This window comes from Abramis brama (assembly GCF_963993115.1).
Source record: "Abramis brama genome assembly, chromosome: 24".
NCBI lineage: Eukaryota > Metazoa > Chordata > Actinopteri > Cypriniformes > Leuciscidae > Abramis > Abramis brama.
Genome location: NC_139986.1, coordinates 2,650,235 through 2,669,509, shown reverse-complemented (window position 1 = coordinate 2,669,509; position 19,275 = coordinate 2,650,235). Strand labels below are relative to the sequence as shown.

At 38.3% G+C, this 19,275-nt stretch overlaps 1 protein-coding gene across 8 annotated transcripts in view; it reads left to right on the top strand.

Moving 5' to 3' along the window:
* The window catches only part of pard3aa (par-3 family cell polarity regulator alpha, a), a 460,369-nt gene that overhangs the window by 361,923 nt on the left and 79,171 nt on the right, over positions 1 to 19,275 (top strand). For all 8 annotated transcript variants that reach the window (XM_084102432.1, XM_084102429.1, XM_084102431.1 and 5 more), the window contains one exon: positions 4,725 to 4,985. In XM_084102432.1, the coding sequence (XP_083958558.1) occupies positions 4,725 to 4,985 (261 nt within the window). The remainder of the gene's footprint in view (positions 1 to 4,724; positions 4,986 to 19,275) is intronic.

Below are 19,275 nucleotides of genomic sequence, written 5' to 3'. Positions count from 1 at the left end.
TGACACACACACGCACACACACACATAGTAGCAATCTACACTAATTAGCTTTGAGCCCAGAAAGCCACAAAGAGGGATTTGCGCTCCTTCTCTGTTGTTTTATCACATCTCACATGGGAGTTGTTTTCATCCCTCTTGCTAATATTTTGATAGTGTTTTCTCTCTTCTCTTCGACTTTTATAATTTCAGTACAGTCTTCCACGTGCCCGTGTCATGTGACTCTGTGTCTGATGCATCAGGAAGATCTTTGCTTCAGTAATCATGTGATCTTTCTGTAAGTTATGCGCTTGTTTAAAGGGATAGTTCACCCAAACATGGACATTCTGTCATCATTTACTCACCCTCATGTTGTTCCAAGCCTGTATGAGTTTCTGTTGAACACAAAAGAAGATATTTTAAAGAATGTTTGTAACCAGACAGTTGATTTAGATGACGGTAGCCATTACTATGGGAAAAAAAACTACTATCCCTAGTATTCTTCAAAATATCTTCTTTTGTGTTCAACAGAAGAATGAAACAACTTGAGGTTAAATAGACAAAGTTTAATTTTTAAGATCTCTAATATAAGGAATATGTAAAGCATGTAGAATTCACAAACCGGAAACTTCTAAACTAGCGATTGGTTTTCAGTTGTTTTGATCTTAAACACTACCGTTCACAAGTTTGGGGTCAGTAAGATGTTTTATTTTTGTTTGAAAAAAGTATTTTTATTCAGCAAGGAGGCATTAAATTGATAATATATATATATATATATATATATATATATATTTAAAATAAATGTTGTTCTTTTAAATCTTTTATTTACCAAAGAATCCTGAAAAGTGTATCATGGTCTCCACAAAAATATGAAGCAGCAAAACTTTTTTCAACACTGATAATAATCATAAATGCTTCTTGAGCATCAAATCATCATATTAGAATGATTTCTGAAGGATCATGTGACACTGAAGACTGGAGTAATGATGCTGAGAATTCTTTTAATATTTTTTTTACTGTATTTTTGATCAAATAAATGCAGCCGCGATGAGCAGAAGACTTTCAAACACATAAAAAAACAGCCACCAACTTTTGAACGTTAGTACATAATTATCAAATTTGCTTCAAAAATGTGCTTATTGTTTAGTCTGTTACAGTTTGAAATGTTCATTGCTTTGAAAATTATCATGAACTGACATTTAGTAAGATTAAAATGGACTAAAATTGTTAATTTTGATAGGATGAAGTATTGAAAACATCTTTCAGAGACAATTTATCAAAGACAAAAACTATGATAGAGACATAAATAAATAAATAAATAAACAAACAAACAACCCCTGAAGAGAATCCAGAGAGGAATTGTGAATTTGAGACGAGCGGTGATAATGTGTTCAGTGTGTCTGTGTCCTGCATTAACACACACTGGGCCATTAACTGTGTAATGAACTAAAGAAGAGGGAATTCTGGACAGGTTTAGCTAGAATCCGAGGCACATACACACACTTATGGTCATAGTTCAACACACACACACACACACACTGACTACCCTATAATATCAAACTGACTAATCCATGTCAAGTTTGGAGTGCAAATTCATTTTTCTGTTCTCACTGAAAGTGAAAATTCTGCATGAAATGACAAAATTGCAACTAATTCGATTATTTATTATAGTATTTGTTTGTTTTAAAACTATAAGTAGTCTTTTAAATTGTGGCTGGTTTCAGGACACAGTGTTGAAGTGAATCTGTGAGTCTGTGGCGAGTCTCATAACCTGGACCGATGTCTTCATCGCTCTGGTCTTCAACCTGACGTTAACACTAAACACACAGAGAGCCTCGAGGACACTGATCGTCCCCAGGCCACTGGGCTAAATGAGTTTTAGTCTGGTTCTCTAGGGCCAGGTTGGGCTAGACCTCTTCTTCAATGTGCTCATTTCCCCATTCAAACACAGATATCGCTCTCGTAGATTTGATTTGGCCATTATAGGCACAGCGCCGGAGGCATCGTCCTCCTATTGAGTTTCCGTAACTTGTCATAACACGGTTTTTACTGGCAGCGAGTTGACATCAGTGTTTAAGTCGACGGCAGGTGGACTGGAGCCTCGCCAGCGTAAGATACTGTATCAACCTTCAAATGTGAAAGAAACCGCATGTAACTGTTCAACGGATGAACTCTGTGAACCAAAAGGGAGGAGAAAGACAGAAAGATAAGTTAAAGTCACCATGAAATCACAATTGACAGTTTATTGCAGTGAATGATTAACTTCATGTGTATTTTTTTATCAAAATAATTCCCCCTCCATCTTGCAGCATCTCTTCTCTTCTCTGATGACGAGGGCGGGGCAACCTGTCACTCACATGAGATCAGCCAATAGCAAACCACAACCATCCAATCAATTCCCCAAAGACAAAATCAAGCCCCGCCCACATTTGTTCTTGTTCCATATAGTGTTTCACTGGGATATACTTGACAATAGAGAAGAAAAGACTATTGCAGCTTCCATTTCATGCCGACTTTAAAACTCCCACAATGCACACACACACACACACACACACACACGCGCGCGCGAAAATATGCTGATGTTGATTTCCAAGTGTTTCCCGGACTATTAGCGTGAGTCATAAATGCACACAATTCTAGCACAGCGAATTGGATTTCCTCAAGCAGGATGGCGAGAGCGAGACAGTCAATGGCATTGTAATTGTATTAGACTCTGACAGAGAGAAAACGCTCATTGTTGGCAAATTAGATCGCGCTTATGAGAACGTGTGGAAACATTCAGTCTTGCTGGCTGGGAAAGTCCTAGCACTCTTCTCGTCCCGGTGCATCTGTCAATCAAACGGCTGGCAGATAGATGTCAGGGGTCAAAGGTCAACCGTGACCTGGGGTGGTGAGAAGGTAGGGTACTTAGATACTTACAAAAGGCTCAGGTTTTTTGTGATGGGGCATCCCGAGCCCATCTGGATCTGATGAGATGGGTGGATACCAGAGACAGAGGTCACCCTACAGGAGTCTTTCCCCTCGTCCACACCGGCCTCTCCTCTTATTCCACTACCAGTCCCATTCCTGAGGATCTCCTTTCCCTCAACACGGCACTTAGAACGACACATGCGGCCTATTAGACAATAAAGACTCATTCAGTTCAGCCCACCAGGAGCGGCCTTTGAGAAACCCCAGCACAGAGAAACACTGAGAGGTTGAGGGAAGGCAGAAAGAGGCGTTTGGCGGAAGATCAGAGCGATCTCAAGGAGAAATCACTCCCTTCTTCTTGGGAAGGCTTCCCACTGGCTGTTTTAGGGAATAATATACAGTGAGCATTGACAGCCTTCTCCAAGGACGAGGCCACAGCCTTTATCATGAGCCGTTTGAAATGCATTCAGAAGTAGAGGTTCGAATGAACGGGGCCTCGGATGTCTTGCTTCTTTTTCCTGTTTAGAGGAATCCACTAGTGGTGAAATAAAGCAGGTTTGGCAGATATTTCGCAGCCCATGATGCCAGAAGGGGTCCTGAGCTCAGTCGGGAGTCTCAGATAGACCAAGAGGGTCTGTTTTTCAATCCGTAGCGTCTCAGTTAAAAGCTTCCGTTCTTCCAGCCTGTAATAAATGGTAATCATTTCTGACGGACTAACAGCTATTGCTTTTGATGGCGTTTTTTTAAGGGGAAGTTTCACAAAGGTGGAAATAAATCCCAAGAGATTAGCCATCGGGCATTTTCACACTAGATGTTAGAGTCATTGAATCATCTCTAAAAGTAAAAGGCAATATCTTTACACCTTAAATATTTACAACATCAAACAGCTGCTAGTACTAGTTTACCCGCTTTCCTTCATCGGAGTATAAACGTTTAATGGCTGAAGCATAAACCGATCATCATCTAGATTTCGCCCTGCATGTAAACGCATTAATCTGATTTCTGTCGGCTTATTGAAGTGCGCATGCGTGATATGTGACGGTCCTTACTGTGAGTTCAAGTGCATCCAGACAGAGCGAGTGTTTCGCAGTGAGAGAGGAGGAAATATATCGCAAACTCAGACTCTTTCTAGAGTCAAAAAATGATAAAAGTGCAGAAGAAGAAGAAGTGGTGTACAGTCAAAATGCTGCGTCTGTAACTCCATGAGAGGAGAATATATGAGCGGCTGACATGTTGCAATACTCTTCTTCATTTAATACGCTAATTATTACATTTTTACTACCGGGAAATAACCTGATTTATTATTAAAGTCTTGTAAACGTGATTTACTTGCATTGTCGGGTTATTGGTTTGCATGTAAACCCGGACAACAGGTTATTTCAATAAGCTGATTTCTGTGAGTTATCAGTGTATTGGTGTGGATGTAAACGTGCTCACTGATGACACGAATGTACTACGGTATGGAACCAAATACTCCAGTGTGTAAAGAAAGGGATTGAAATTGAAGTTGAGTGTGTACAACATTTATTTGTAAAGCGCTTTTCACAATACACATCATTTCAAAGCAGCTTTACAGAAAATGCATGAGTCCACATTACAATTCAGAGTGATAAGTTATCAGAGGAAACTGGCTTGTATTTCAGAAAAAATACAGAAATGTACATATACAAATCACACAGTTAGCTAAAAATGGATTAAATTAAACAATGTAATAATTTAAGGCAGAAACATTGAGCTCATTAAAGTAATAAATACATGCCTGTTAACAAATGCTAATGACATATATAACATTTTATTTTAGTTTGCGTCTTAACCTCAGTGATGTTCTGTGTCTGCAGAATTCAAGCTAAGACGAGGGAGCTCAGAGAGCGACAGGCCAGAGAGCGAGACTACGCTGAGATCCTGGACATCAACCGAACCTTCAGCTCAGACGAGGAGCACACGTACGCTGGGATCGGCTCTCTGGACTCGTCTCTGGACAGCAGTCTGGATCTGAGCCAGGAGCGTCCTCAGAGCCCTCGAGACCTGCCGATGCCCATAGAGGCGCTCTACGCTCAGGTCAACAAGCCCCGCAACGGACGCCACCCCTCCACCGACAGGTAAGATCTCCAGGACTGATCGTGACTTGATGCACAGCCTGATTCTGAGTGTTTGTCAAGTAATGCTTGGCTGACATAACGGGACAATAACATGTTCTTGACTTGAAGGACGCAACCTTGGGTGTATATTTCTAAAGCTTTGCATAATGCAATGCCGGCGTGTTTTCTGGCTGTCGTGAGCTGTCAAATATTTCTTATTTGTTTGAGGTTGGATAGGGTGAAGGGCACCCTCACTTTTGAAGCTTCTTTTATTTTGCTGGGAAAAGAGAAAGCTTCTCTGCAGTCCTCTGACTAATAGAAGATGTTCTCCCTTTATATTTGTCTGTGCCTGGAAGTTTTAAAAGTGAAAAGCTGCTTTCATCCGCTCTTTGTAGTGCGAAAAAAATGAAAGTCAAACAAACAGTGTTATCAGATTTCTCACCTGTGTCCCACCGGCTGCTTTTATAGCACTGGTAAATCATTGATAATTCTCTGGATGGGAAAATTTAATAACCAGCAGACTCCTTTATTATCACGGATCATGTCAGATCCACCAGCGTTTGCCTCGACGTGCACAGAATCTCTGGAAACTGTTAAGGGAAAGAAAGTCCATTTTATTATACAAACTGCAGTTTTAAACATATTATATAATGGTTTAACAAAAACAATTTTCCTTCCTGTGTTTACATATTTTCTATTGACCCTTGTGAAAGAGAAGTACGCTTAAGAATACCTTTAAAATGAGTGGTTTCTGCGGAGATATTATACTTTAAATGAATATACAGTTTTCATACACTTAATTGCAGTTAAATGAAAATGTATTATAGTTTAAATTAATATTAAATGCAATTAGTTGAACTTTAGAATGCTTTTCGACCCAGTAAAGTAGGACTTTAGCACACCTTTCATAATTACTTCTATTATTTTTGCAATATGGTTAAAGTGTATTCCAATGAATGCATTGACAAACATTTAAGTGAACTAAAATATACTTGAATGTCATTTCTTTTGAAACTTCTATGTCATATATTTGATATATTGCATATTTGTAATGAGGAGGAAGTTGCAATTATTTTACATTTAAAATGTATTACATTTAAATGTAATATTGAATAACACACTACAGTAAAACTGTATTTCACGTGTCTTATTCAAAACATAAAAATAAGTGGACTTCTTTAAAGCATGACAAAAGATTATTAAAACATTGATACTTGTTTTAATAAATGCACTTTAAAGAAAGACTTGATTTGACTATTACAAAGTGGCAGTGCACTTTTTAAAAGTGTGTTAAGTGGCCTTTTATTTCATTAATATTACTGTATTTGGTAGTTTTTTTTTTTGTTTTTTTTTTTGTTTTTTAAATATACTTTTAAGTTTTGAAGTGCACTACAAGTTCACATTCAAAATATGTGCACTTGTTTTTGACATATTGGAGAAAACAATCCAGCAGTTTCCATTCAAGCCCAGCAGAAAGTCTAGTGACTAAAAGTTCCAAAAGTTTGAGTCTCAGAACAGTTGAGAAGTTGTTTCAGCTTTATTCGTCTTCCGTGTTGATGCCGACTTCATGGTGTGTGTTTTAGACATTGTATATTTGATGCTGGGGATCGACCTACATTTGTTGTGGTGAAATGAGGATATATATTTTTTTTAGATATATAGAAGCAATATATCCAAAATGCCACAGTTTCCATTCTGATTCATTGCTGTTTTTACAGTATTTATGACAAATTTACCAATGAACAGCCATCAGTGTATGAACAAACAAAGGGCAAGTCTCTCCAGCATCACTGCACGGCTTATTCACAACGAGGAATTACCACAATTGCTCTATTAATCTTGTGGTTATGAAATGGTTAGCGGTTAGTTATGGAAATGCTATGAAAGGCCAGTGTGTGTCTCTCCTAAACAGTAATGACTCTCTCTGGGTTTATTGAGGCGCAGTAATTGGCCCGTCACCGGCAGTGAAGCGGAGGCAGTGATTGACATATGTCACTCTGGGTGTGTGACCTTTCCCAGGGTGCAGTGGGAAGGGGATTATTATTACGTTGCCAACTGCTGTTCTCCCAGCAGGATCGTTCCCACCCCCCACCCCCTGCTATCTGGCCACAGTGTGAATATGACAAAGTTACGCCGTCACTCAGTCATCTGGATAATCCTTGTGCCAGTATCTCTGGTGGCAGTGAAAGGGCATCAGTCGGTCCCAGTGCCCTGACTATCACTGTTCGCTCATGTGAATGCGCCATTTATTTATCTAGACTACAAGGGTAGATTATGTTATAATATAATAATGCATTTCATTTATCTTAATATATTTTTTAATTATATTTTAATGCATTTAAAAAAAACAATTAATATATATTATTTTAATATATGTATATTATACATAATTTAAATAATCATGTTTTCACTCTAACAAATGCTGGGTTGTTTCAAACATTGAAAAACCTGACCGTTGATTTTAAATGTGTAAATTACATTTTTTATGACCAGTGGTTGTTTTTGTCCATATTTGACCCAAACATTTTTTTTTCGAGTGCATACGTTTGTTAGAATGAAATTATTTAAACAAGTATAAATAATTATTCAGTAATTCTCCAATATTTTCTTTATATTATAAATTATTTACATATTATTTTGTATCATCACAACACCAACAACAACATTAAGAACAACAACAATCATTATAATGATGATAATGATAATAATCATAATAATAACATTACTAGAGTAGATTGTTTATTTATTTACTTACTATTACTAGGGTAGATTACATTTGTTAGGATTAAATAAATAAACATTTTTTTTGCATGTGTTTAAGTTTGAAGGAAGAGAACAAGTAGAGAAATTCTTGAAAATCTTGTTTTATGACGCTCAAAGTGAGTTCTACTCATTCCAGAATGTCCTGACATTGTAAATTTGAAACTTGCGGGCATGAAAACAACTGCTGTCCTGCAAGATTCATAATAAATGTTTTATATATGGCTTGTGGTGCACGCTGTTTCTGTGTTCTGCAGTGTGCATATTCAGCGGTTCTGAAGACAAGGCATGCACAGAAGGAGATACAGAAAGTCCAAAATGCATTGACAGAGAAACTAGGAATTTGTGAAATTCATATCACGTAAACTGAAATGAACTGTGAGCTAAACTAGTTAGGAAGCGACCTACAACCAGGGCCCCTCGCTCAAATTCTGTAAGGATTCTGTTTTATGAATTTCTGTTTATTGATCAAATAAATACCCAGAAGCAAATACAGATCTTTTCAGCTCAGTTCGTGACATTACGATATTTTCTGAAATTCCAGCATAAACACATTACTAATTTTATTTTCTCTCTAATTAATCTCTGTACTGTCCAGGGTGAAGGATAAGCAGAGGAGTTTGTGAGACTAGAAGATCTTAAATAGACATACTGAAACTTCTTTCCTTTTTAAATTAAAAAAATAAAATGTTTATTTCAGAAAACTGACTCAAACTTGCTTGACATCTGATTACATGCACATCATCCTGTGTATATTTTAACTCCACACTGCTTTGCATATCACTTAGAAGCAAACCTTTGAGAAATACGTTGTAATATTTGTCGTCGCTCTTCTGGAATAAATTGCATACTTTCATTCGTGTTTGGCTGCGAGGGCTGTAATCTATGTAAACGGCGTAATGCATTCACATCACTCCATTTGAAAAGCCCGACTCCCTCAGTGGATCAAAACAAACCCTAAACAAACATTTGCATTTCTAAATGAAAGCTTGTAGAACTTCCACAGCTCCTGAAATAAACAGTCCTCGAGTGAACGTTACCTTTAGCTCATTATAAAGAGATGCGTGGGATTTGGCGAGAGTAAAAAGTTTTCTCAGAGCTGTTTTCTTGGACATTTAAGTGTTTATTCTCTTAAAGAAGTGGCACAGAGGGAAAGTGATCGCATCTCTTCATAGATAACACTGGCGAGGAGGACTTCCTGTCTAAAGTGCACAGAACAGGAAGTGGATAAGACTCAGTGAGGGTCTGTTCAAATCCTGTCAATCACAGCCGACCACTGAGGCCTGGATCAGAGTCTCAGAAAAGCACGTGTCAGGAGAAGGCACACTCTGAAAACACACTGGGTTAAAAGCAACTGAATTTGGGTTGTCTTCAACCCAAGGGTTGGGCAAATATAGGACACAACACATGTCACAAAATTAAAATAATTTTACCCTGCAAATTCGGTTGTTTATTTAACCCATCATACTTGCATGATTAACTTTTACTATAGTACTAGCTTTTTTCTTTCTTTTTTTACTTCATACATGAATTAATGTTTACGGATTAACTTAAATCCTCTAAACTTAAAAAAATATATATATATAATACTCCACACACCACTGGTTTGCATGATAATCTTAATTTCTTTTTTTTTACTTCTAATATTTGTAAAATGATCTTAAATGTATGCAATATGTATTCAAAACCATATAAAACATACACTCTAAAAAAAATGCTGGGTTGTTTTAACCCAATTTTGGGTCAAATATGGACAAACACAGCCATTGGGTTACATTTTTTAAAGTACATTTTTAACCCAATGTTTGGGTTTGTCCATATTTGACCCAAAATTGGGTTAAAACAACCCAGCATTTTTTTTACAACCCAGTGTATGTTTTATATAGTTTTGAATACACATTGCATACATTTAAGCTCATTTAACAAATATTAGAAGTAAAAGACGCCGCCCTGTTTCACTCGTAGCAGAAATATGACTCCATAACCTGTCCATAAACAATCAGTGTACAGTTCTGAGAACATATTTTTACTTTCTAAGCATTTATATTCTGTATCTTTTTTGAATAAAATCATAAAATTTTATGCAAGGCATCAGGCGTTTCCATCATGTGAAAAGACCAAAGCCCACAATAAATAACTCAACCCCTGGGTTGTTATATCTGACCCAGGAGCTGGATAACAAAAACTACCCAAAAATTGACCCAAAAGGCTCAACCCCAAAAAAATAACCCAAGTGTACAGGTCAAATTTCATTCATTTTGGCAAAATCAAAAGAAGGCTTGTTCGCATTGCCTCAGCAAAAGTCCAAAGTTTGGATCACTATGTCAACCCTGTTTGCTAGTGTCGGATCCAGCCTTAAGTCACATAACACTTTTGTCCCACTTACAATTCACTAAGTAAAACTCGTAACTCAAAGCTCTTGACATGCAGTGTGAGTTTGCAGTGCTGAGAGTTAGTCGATGAGTTCAAAGCGCCAGGCGATGTTGAGCCTCAAGCACTGCATCTCTGATACGCCTGAGGGGAAGATCTACCACTGCTGTTTACTCCAGATCTCAGTTCGGGAACACGCTCTCTTTTCCCAGCAATCACTCCAATCTCTCTGGGATGGCCACACATCTGCTGACTTCCACGTGACGTTTCATTACGGATGATTGTTGCATGGAAAAAGAGAGAGAATGCATTGATATCGTAAATTTTCCAGCATGTTCAAATAAATATCCATTACGCTGGCCTGGTCACCGTGCATTCGCCACAGCCAATACACAAGCCATTGATTTATTGGTATTAAAAAGTGAGGTGAAGCTGTTAATGTGCAGGATAGTGGAGTCTATTGGATATGAGCTACAGTGATGTAAAACCGCGGTGCCGTCATGGTAAACAAGCCGAAGCGAGTTGCGTGAGGAGGGCTTATGTGCAAAATTCAATCAACCTATTAGAGGTCACAGTCTTGCATCCCAAACATCTGCAGCCTGGGGTTGTTAACATTTGCATGTGAGTTCTTGTCTACGCGGCAATAACCCATGTCTACAAAATCAATAAAAGCCTTTTTCTTTTTTTTCTTCTTGGCTCAAAAATGCGTCCACAGAAGAGGCCGTCCAGATCTTTAAAGACAAAAACCCTCAGCGGAAACAGAAAAAGCGCTTTATCTCTCCATTCTGCAGCTGGATAAATACGCTCAGACAATTACCAAATGTCTGGGTCCGGTTGGTCTGCCTTTAACAGCGTCCCAGTCGAAGGTCAGAGTGGCAGTAAAGCGTGGAGAGTCCCGGCTCTCTGCCCTGTAAAAGGGTTTGTAATATTGGGCCTGGGCTAGTGAACACACCCTCCTGCTTTTACAGTCACTCCATTATCCAGATTCTCTCCCTTTATTACTGCCGTTTCATTGGTCCCCTTTGGATGAATGAAAGGCAGTTGGAAAAGACTCCAGAATCCGTGCATGTGTGTAAAGAGGCATTGAGGTTTCTAGTGGACAGCACTGTACCTCACATCTCACAGACCTTAGTCACGCTACATTTCAGATCAATTTGATATGAAACAAAACAAGGTTATTAGAGATGGAAGTACAGCCCGTTCAATATGTTCTGCTGTTGAGTAGCGGGGCGTTGACCGGCAAAACACGCAGAAGTATGTCAAAACATTTAGTGGATAAAACCCTTTTTAAATCGGGTTGTGTGATTTATACATTAGATGCTTATTGGATCATGAAATTATATGGCAGGTGGGTGAAAAATAAGACGTCAGGCTTAAAGTTATTACATTCTGATCCAACAAAAGAATAAAATTCAAAGAAAACGTTTATTTTTATATCAGAATATTATTCTGGAATAAAATGCACTAATGAACTGTTCAGTAAAACCTGGAATGTGTATTAAGAAAGAAGCTAAATCTTTATGTATGTTGTCTTTTTTTTTATGTATTTTTTTATTAAATAATTTAGGGTTTCTAAAGTTAATAAGCTAATTAGTATCATTCAACAGCAGGTGTTTTTGGAGTTGCTTTGCTTTTTGTTTTGCTTTTTGTTTTGTTTTGCTTTGCTATGCATTTTTTGTTTTGTTTTGCATTATTTTTTATTTTATTTTTTGCTTTGTGTGTTTTGTTTTGCTTGGCTTTAATGTTAGCCATTTTATTTATTTAGTGACAGTTTTTCGCAGTTTTATTTCTTTCTTTCATCAGTTAACTAAAATGTCCTCATTTAGTTCATTTGCATTAGTGATGATAACACTGTTGCGTGCTGGTGGTTATGTGCGCACTCTGAATCTTTAAATATGAGCTGAACTGGATGATCACAGGACATGCCACTGTCTAAAAGACCTGATTCAGTCTGTTCAGTTTAACCCAGCATTGAAAGAAAGTGTAGTTACTGCATTTTGCATTTGGATGTCAGAATAATTAATGTGTTGTGTACCAGGAATCGAATCACGACATTGGAATGAATTGTGACTTAATGAAAGTACTGTACTCTGTCAAGTTAAAGTCTATTGTCTTTGCATGAGGTTAACTGAGAGTCGTAGCTTTTGTGTGTCATGCACATGATTTGATTGGCAGCTGCTCCCATTAGAGCAAGACTCTGTAAGCTGCTCTAAGTCAAGGTGAGACGAGAGAGAGAGAGAGAGAGAGAGAGAGAGAGAGAGAGAGAGAGAGAGAGAGAGAGAGAGAGAGAGAGCTCGATGTTAGCAAGAATGGTGTAAAGAGCATCACCTCTCTACTTCTCTTTTACTCTAAATCCCATATTTCCTGACTTTGCACACTACTTAAATTGGATTATGAAGTGTAAGGATCTTGATAAATGTTAGCAGCTGCCATTTTGTGCTGGTAGCAATAGTACTTTTTCATTTCGCCTTCTTTATTTGTGTGCTTTGTCTGGGGTTGGGGATATGTGATGGTAGGGAATGATAATTGGCCCGGAAGGTCGTGAATCCCAATAGACGAGAGCTCTTCACATCTCTGAGACGACTCTTCCACAGTTTTCCTGCTGTGTTAATGTCTCCGCTCTCTTGGCACTGACAGACTTTGACCACTAGGCCATCAGGGAATAGCCTTTCTTTCTTTCTTTCTTTGCATTTTGTGGGATTTTGTTGGGGGGCAAAAAATGCAGAAAAGCATTGAAAGCACAACCTTGTATCTCCAAAAATGCTACCATTCTGGAAATGGAGGGAAAAAACACTGTATTTATTTAAACAACTTAACACTGGATTGTCATATTATGGCTTTATATATGGTCAGACACTTGCATGAGTTATTATATTATTAACATTTTACCAAAATCAAGCTCAAATGGTGTTTTGACCAGCATAGATCGGAGAATTTAAGACATACATGTTTTGTCCTTCATTAGAATGGCTGCATCTTTGTTAGTTAGTGCATTGCGTCAACTTACTGGTTATAAAGTTTATTGCAGCTATGTGATCATTCAATTGGACAAAATCATGTCTTATTAAAGATGACGCACAGGCTACTTAAAGGTGCATTGCGCAACATTTCATGTTAAAAATACCCGTTTTTCTAACCCATACATGCTTAAACAATTGCCTGATGGGCTGAATGAGCCCTTCTCTGATCACTGCGATTGCCTCTATAATCCTGTACAGTAAAATAAATAAGAGGGATTCGGGACGGAATTTGAGACTGGGCGTGACGTCATGCGCGTTCACGCTCACCTGGTAATGTCTGGCAGGTTTGTGTATTCGCTGCGACGCCGCCATTCTCCGTATCAGCGAAGACAACTCGAGCGACAAAACTTTAGTCAACTTTCGACAAAAGTAAAAGATGGATTCAAAGAGACCGGCTTGTAGTTCATTCCAAACCCCAACGCAAACTCCACGTAAGACAAAGAAAAGAAAACTTTTGTCTAGTGCCACAGGTGTCGGAATAAGACGAGAGTCAACATCGGGAAGGCTTTCAACAAATGGAGAGATCTCCGGTCTGCACACACTAGGAAGCGCCCGCGCCCGCGCCCTCAGATCACTTGGACGTGGCTGTGTACAAAAGGTAAAAACGATATAAATACTGTTCGTTGGAATGTCCGGTCTGCTCTAGGGCTCAAACGGGATCCTCAGTTTTCTTGATAAAACGGTAAGATATAGCCCAGTCTCTAATGTCTGATACGGCAAATCTATGACAACAAATGATGTAATAATCTATGAATAATACCTTGAGACATTTGAGTGTACTTTGTTGACCAACTGTGTATGGTATGATTATTATTTTGAGCTTTTACAAAGTAATAACAAAGTAATAACTTATATTGTTCATGAACGGGTTTCCATAATAATACAATTATAAGTGGATACAGTAAACACATAAAACAGTTCAACATGGAGATAGATGGAAACAAAAAACGAAGTTTTCTACTACCCCCGTTTTCCCCTCACACATAAGTGTGTAATTTACTCAAATGCCTTTCCTTTCACATATTTAAAATGACTTGCAGATTTATAACTTTATTACCTCTGATGATATTATGACTGTAAACAAAAGATTTGTGCGGCTGATGCTCCTTTGGTTATGAACAGCTCGTGCTCGTGCAAGCGTGCGTGTGCGTGTGCGTGTGGTCCATGAGCGTGCACAACTCTGGTTGCAGTTTCGCTTGTCGCCAGAGGGGGCATAGTTCTGCAAAAACTCAGAGACTTGCGCAATGCACCTTTAAGGCAGTATTGGCATTGACTCCACGTCATATGTTAAACTAAGACACTCTTCTCCGCTCCGCAAATATGTAAAACATTTGCCTTTTGAGTAAAACAAAAAAGCTGTACTTATTCAAGGAACCAGTCCTTTAGTTACGCTTGCATTGCAAACAAGCAGAGACGCTCCAAACTGTGTGCAGAACTTCATTCAGGAGAGAGGTGGGCGGAGTTATGAGGTTTGACTGACAGTTTGAGGATCCAATGGCGTTTACGAGGTTTAGTCACAAGCTCTTTTTAATACTTTTCATTGGTTAAATATTGGCAAAACCCACAGACAGACGTAAAGGGTGACCAATAGTAATGATTTATGAAAGAATGTCGAAATATGGAGATATGAGGTTACCACACACACACATGCATGTATTCTACAATACAATGAATATATACTACATTCCAGTTTTTTTTTGTTTTTTTTATATGTACTGATCATTTTCAGCCAAGACATTGTGTTAAGTTTAAAGACATTTCATTTAAAACTAAAACACAATACAATATAATGCATAGTTTAAAACGTTAAACGTCCTTAAGAACAAATCAACACAATACATTGAGCTCTGTATAGTATTTGATATAATTTGAATCAATGTTGTGTCACAATTTGTCACATTACTGTAGTGAAATGGGTTGTGAATTCTGTTTCATGTGGACTTTATTATAGAATATTGTTAAATTGGCCTAACTATTAACTGACAGGGGAATGTTGAACTTCAGATGTCTGAATCCACTAGAAACCATTTTCCAACTGTGGATTTAGAGCTAGTCAAGTCATCATTTTCTCCTTGATGCATTATCGTTCTGTCATAAAGGCATTTTCCTCTCCCATTACAAATGAGATTATGAGATTTACTTACCCGATATTGCAACCACAGCTCTATTGCATTACCAGCATACATACACCTCAATTAATGTCGAACTAAAAGTTAATCTTAATTGCGGTGTTGATTTTATTTTATTTATTGTCATTTGTTCTCTTCTTAAATCAATTACAGCACCATTATATCGCTGCGCATCTGGAGTGCACTCGTTTAAATACTTTTTGTTAATAATTCATGCGTAAACATATGAACTCTTGGAGATGGTTTCATATGTTGATGTGCGTGAATGTTTAATCTGTTCTTTCATTAAGCCCGAGGGAAAGTAAAATCTCATATATATCTCAAGCACACAGTCTTAATGGCGCCGCCTTTGATTACGGCAATTTCAGCTGCTTACATCAGCAGCAAAACGCTCGGCAAATACTCGATTATTGCTTCCTCTGCCGCTCTCAGGACACTCCCGCTGAGATGAGGCTCATATCAGGCTTTCGCTGGCAATGAAATGCTAGAAAGAAAGATGCCTTCTTCTAGACCTTTGTTTTCCCATTTGTCTTTCTTTTCAGTTCTTTGTTCATAAAAACATGTTTACAAGTTTAAACGAGTGTGTGTGTTTGTGTGTGTGTGCCTAAACTATATTTTGGGGGAAATTTCTGACAAACCTGACAAAATCTCCAAAAACCTCCCTGTACGGACGTCCTCATTTGTAAATATGGTATAAAAAATAAAGTAATTAAAGGTTAGAATGTAAAAATGCAGAAAGTTTTGTGTGATTGGTAGGTTTAGGGGTCAGGTTAGTGTGCGTATGTGTGTGTACGTGTGTGTGTGTGTGTGTGTGTGTGTGTGTGTGTGTGTGTGTGTGTGTGTGTGTGTGTGTGTGTACGCGTGTGTGTACGCGTGTGTGTACGCGTGTGTGTACGCGTGTGTGTACGCGTGTGTGTACGCGTGTGTGTGTGTGTGTGTACTTGTACAACTATCTCTGTGAGGACCAGTTTGAGTTTTAGACCATTGGAGTGAGGACATTTTGGTCGGTCCTGACTTTCTGAGAGCCTTTAAACGCCTGTTTGAGGGTCAAGACTTGGTTTTAGGGATAAGGTTATAATGAGGTTAAGGGTCGGTTTAGGGTCAGGGGTCGGGTTAGGCACAGTTGTGATGGGTAAGGTTAGGGTAAGCGGCTAGAGATTGCATTGTGTCAATGAATGTCCTCATAAAGATAGATGTACAAGAGTGTTTGTGTTTGTGTGTGTGTTTGTGTGTGTGTGTGTGTGTGTGTGTGTGTGTGTGTGTGTGTACCTACTTAACTATATTTTGGGGACAAATTTGTACCCAGAAGTGACCAAAACCTGACAAAATCTCCAAAAACCTCCCTGTAGGTTAATCTCCAAAAACCACCCATTTGTAAATCTGGTATAAAAATAAAGTAATTAAAGGTTAAAATGTTAAAAATGCAGAACTTTTTGTGTGATGGGTAGGTTTAGGTGTCAGGTTAGTGTGTGTGCTGTGATAACCCAGAGGCGCTCACAAATGCTTTGTGCGCTGATAGCCTGTGGTATCTTGGAGGCGAAAAGCGAAGTGAATTATCCAACATGTCCGGTTTCATTTTTTGGTCCGTTTTAGCGAGAGGCCCTCTGGGATGGACAGGAAGAGATGGAACGAGAGCCGAGCAATTTATTCTCCGTTTGCACCATTACATTAATTTAGGAAAGCAAACAGCCTGAAACGAGAGCGCCGCACACATCCCAACTACCTCATCGCACATGTATGCAAACACACGTGCGCTCGAACAACACACACGAGCGCAGGACGAAACGGACGGCCTTATTAGAATGCATGCACAGTATGTTTGATCCGAGTCTTTCAGAGACACTGAAAGATGCTTTAATGAACTTCCAGCGGGCAGATGAAAGCTGGGAATGCATTGTTCATGTCTGCCAGATGAAATGTAATCAAAGTGAGTTTCTTCATCCCACATCTGTGCTCAAAGCTCAGCAAACACACACTTCATCTCTGACTGCATCAGGCCAAACAGAACCACTGCTGAATACACATGGGTGGGAATGAGTTTACTCTCATTTTAAAACTAATTCTACGCTCTATTAACACTGTTTGGTTTGTGCAAAGAGGGACCCGCCTCAAAATATCAGTGCAGGGTCCAATTCCCACTATTAACTAGTTGCTTATCATCATGCATATGACTAGGATATTGGCTGTTATTAGTACTTATAAAGCACATATTAATGCATGACCATTTTCTACATTCCTAATCCTAATACCTAAACTTAACAACTACCATACTACTAACACAAAATGCACAATGCATCAATAACCATTTGGAAGACACCCCTCATGGAATTGAACATGCATGTGAAGAGGTCATGTGACCAACATAAAGTCATGTGACAATATAGCATACTAGTTTTTGAAACGAGTAATGTTACACAATGTGTTCTGCTTCACATCCTATTTTTTATATTCAATACATACGGCAAAGTATGCGGAAAACAGTATGTTATTATTCAATTCTGAACACGGCTTTTGTCAATAAAGGCGCAAAACCCCTGAAAATAAAATAAAAAAATATATCACATTTTTAAATGCGTAAATAACGGCGAGTAAACTATAATGACTAATGCGTATTTTAGACTATGGGAGCAGTTTTAATAAAGCAGCCTTTAAAATTGCATCATTCGTGGTACAAATAATGGCTAAAACGCAATTAACTGTGCCCAAGAAACTAAGACGAGTTATTTTCTTCTCGCCCCGGGATGTTATAAAAGCAAATACGATCAAGAGAGGAATGCCGAGTGCTTTATTCGTTCCCTGATGGCTAAAAGATCACATCTTTAACCCTGCGTGACTCCATGACAAATGCAGGCTCATATCCAGAGCTTTATGTTTGAGAGAGACCTGTGCTCAGATATTAGATATCGCCGTAATGGCCTTTTCTGGGTCACCGACGGTTCTTTCTATTTTCCGTCTTCTACTGTACGTCTGAGATCTTCTCGACAGTTTTCATATGATGGATAACCCAATTCGCTAACGTAATCACGGATCCCTCAGCTAGCGTAACATCCCGGGTCTCATTCCCCCGTCACACACACACACACACCTCCCCAAAAATAGCGTCAGTAATAAATGTGATTGGAAAAGCAGGAGTGTGATGGAGGAGTGCAGGGCTATCTGAAATCACACCGGAGGATTTACCGGCTCCCCCTTTACGCTCCTTCTTCATTTACTTCTCCATCCTACGGTATTCCCCCACTCACTTCTGCTGTCTTATCTGTTTCCTTTCTTTCTGTGCTCATTTACACATCCCATCCTCTGGTGGCCCTCGCTGGATCTTCATCTTGTTTGTTTGAAACTGTCGTCACTGTTTTCTCACATTTCACATTTGTTGCACTCTTGTTTTTCTTGGGTTCTTGCCAGATAGGCAATCTGTCTGAGGTGTTCCCAGTGCTATTGAGAACTCAGGTTTGATAGTTTCAAGTTTCAAGTTTCAAGTTTGTATGTATTTATATAGTCTAGTTTCAGGCTGGACGATATATAGAATATCCATGGCATACAATGTAAAAAAAAAAAAAAAAAAAAAAAAATATATATATATATATATATATATATAATAATATTGTACGTATTGTGATAATTTGAAGCTTCCACACTAGATAACACACAGCTTAGTGTTTCATCTTGTCCAAAAATCATCTTCAGTTCATCTTAGTCAGTTCTTTAGAATTGATTTGACTAATTTGACTTGAATTGAGTTGTTTAAAATTACTTACTTGATTAATTTGACTAAATTAACTTGATTACTTGATTAATTAGAATGAATCATCAGAAGTGGAATTATAATATATATATATATATATATATATATATATATATATATATATATATATATATATATATTTATTTATTACATGGCTTGATTGAATTATTTCTTGATAACAGACCGCTGCTAAGTATAACACACCGTTGCCATGGAAAACAGAGCGTTGCTATGGACGCAGGATTCTAACCGTAGAGACGGAACAGACTATTTTCTTTAGTGGAAGCAAT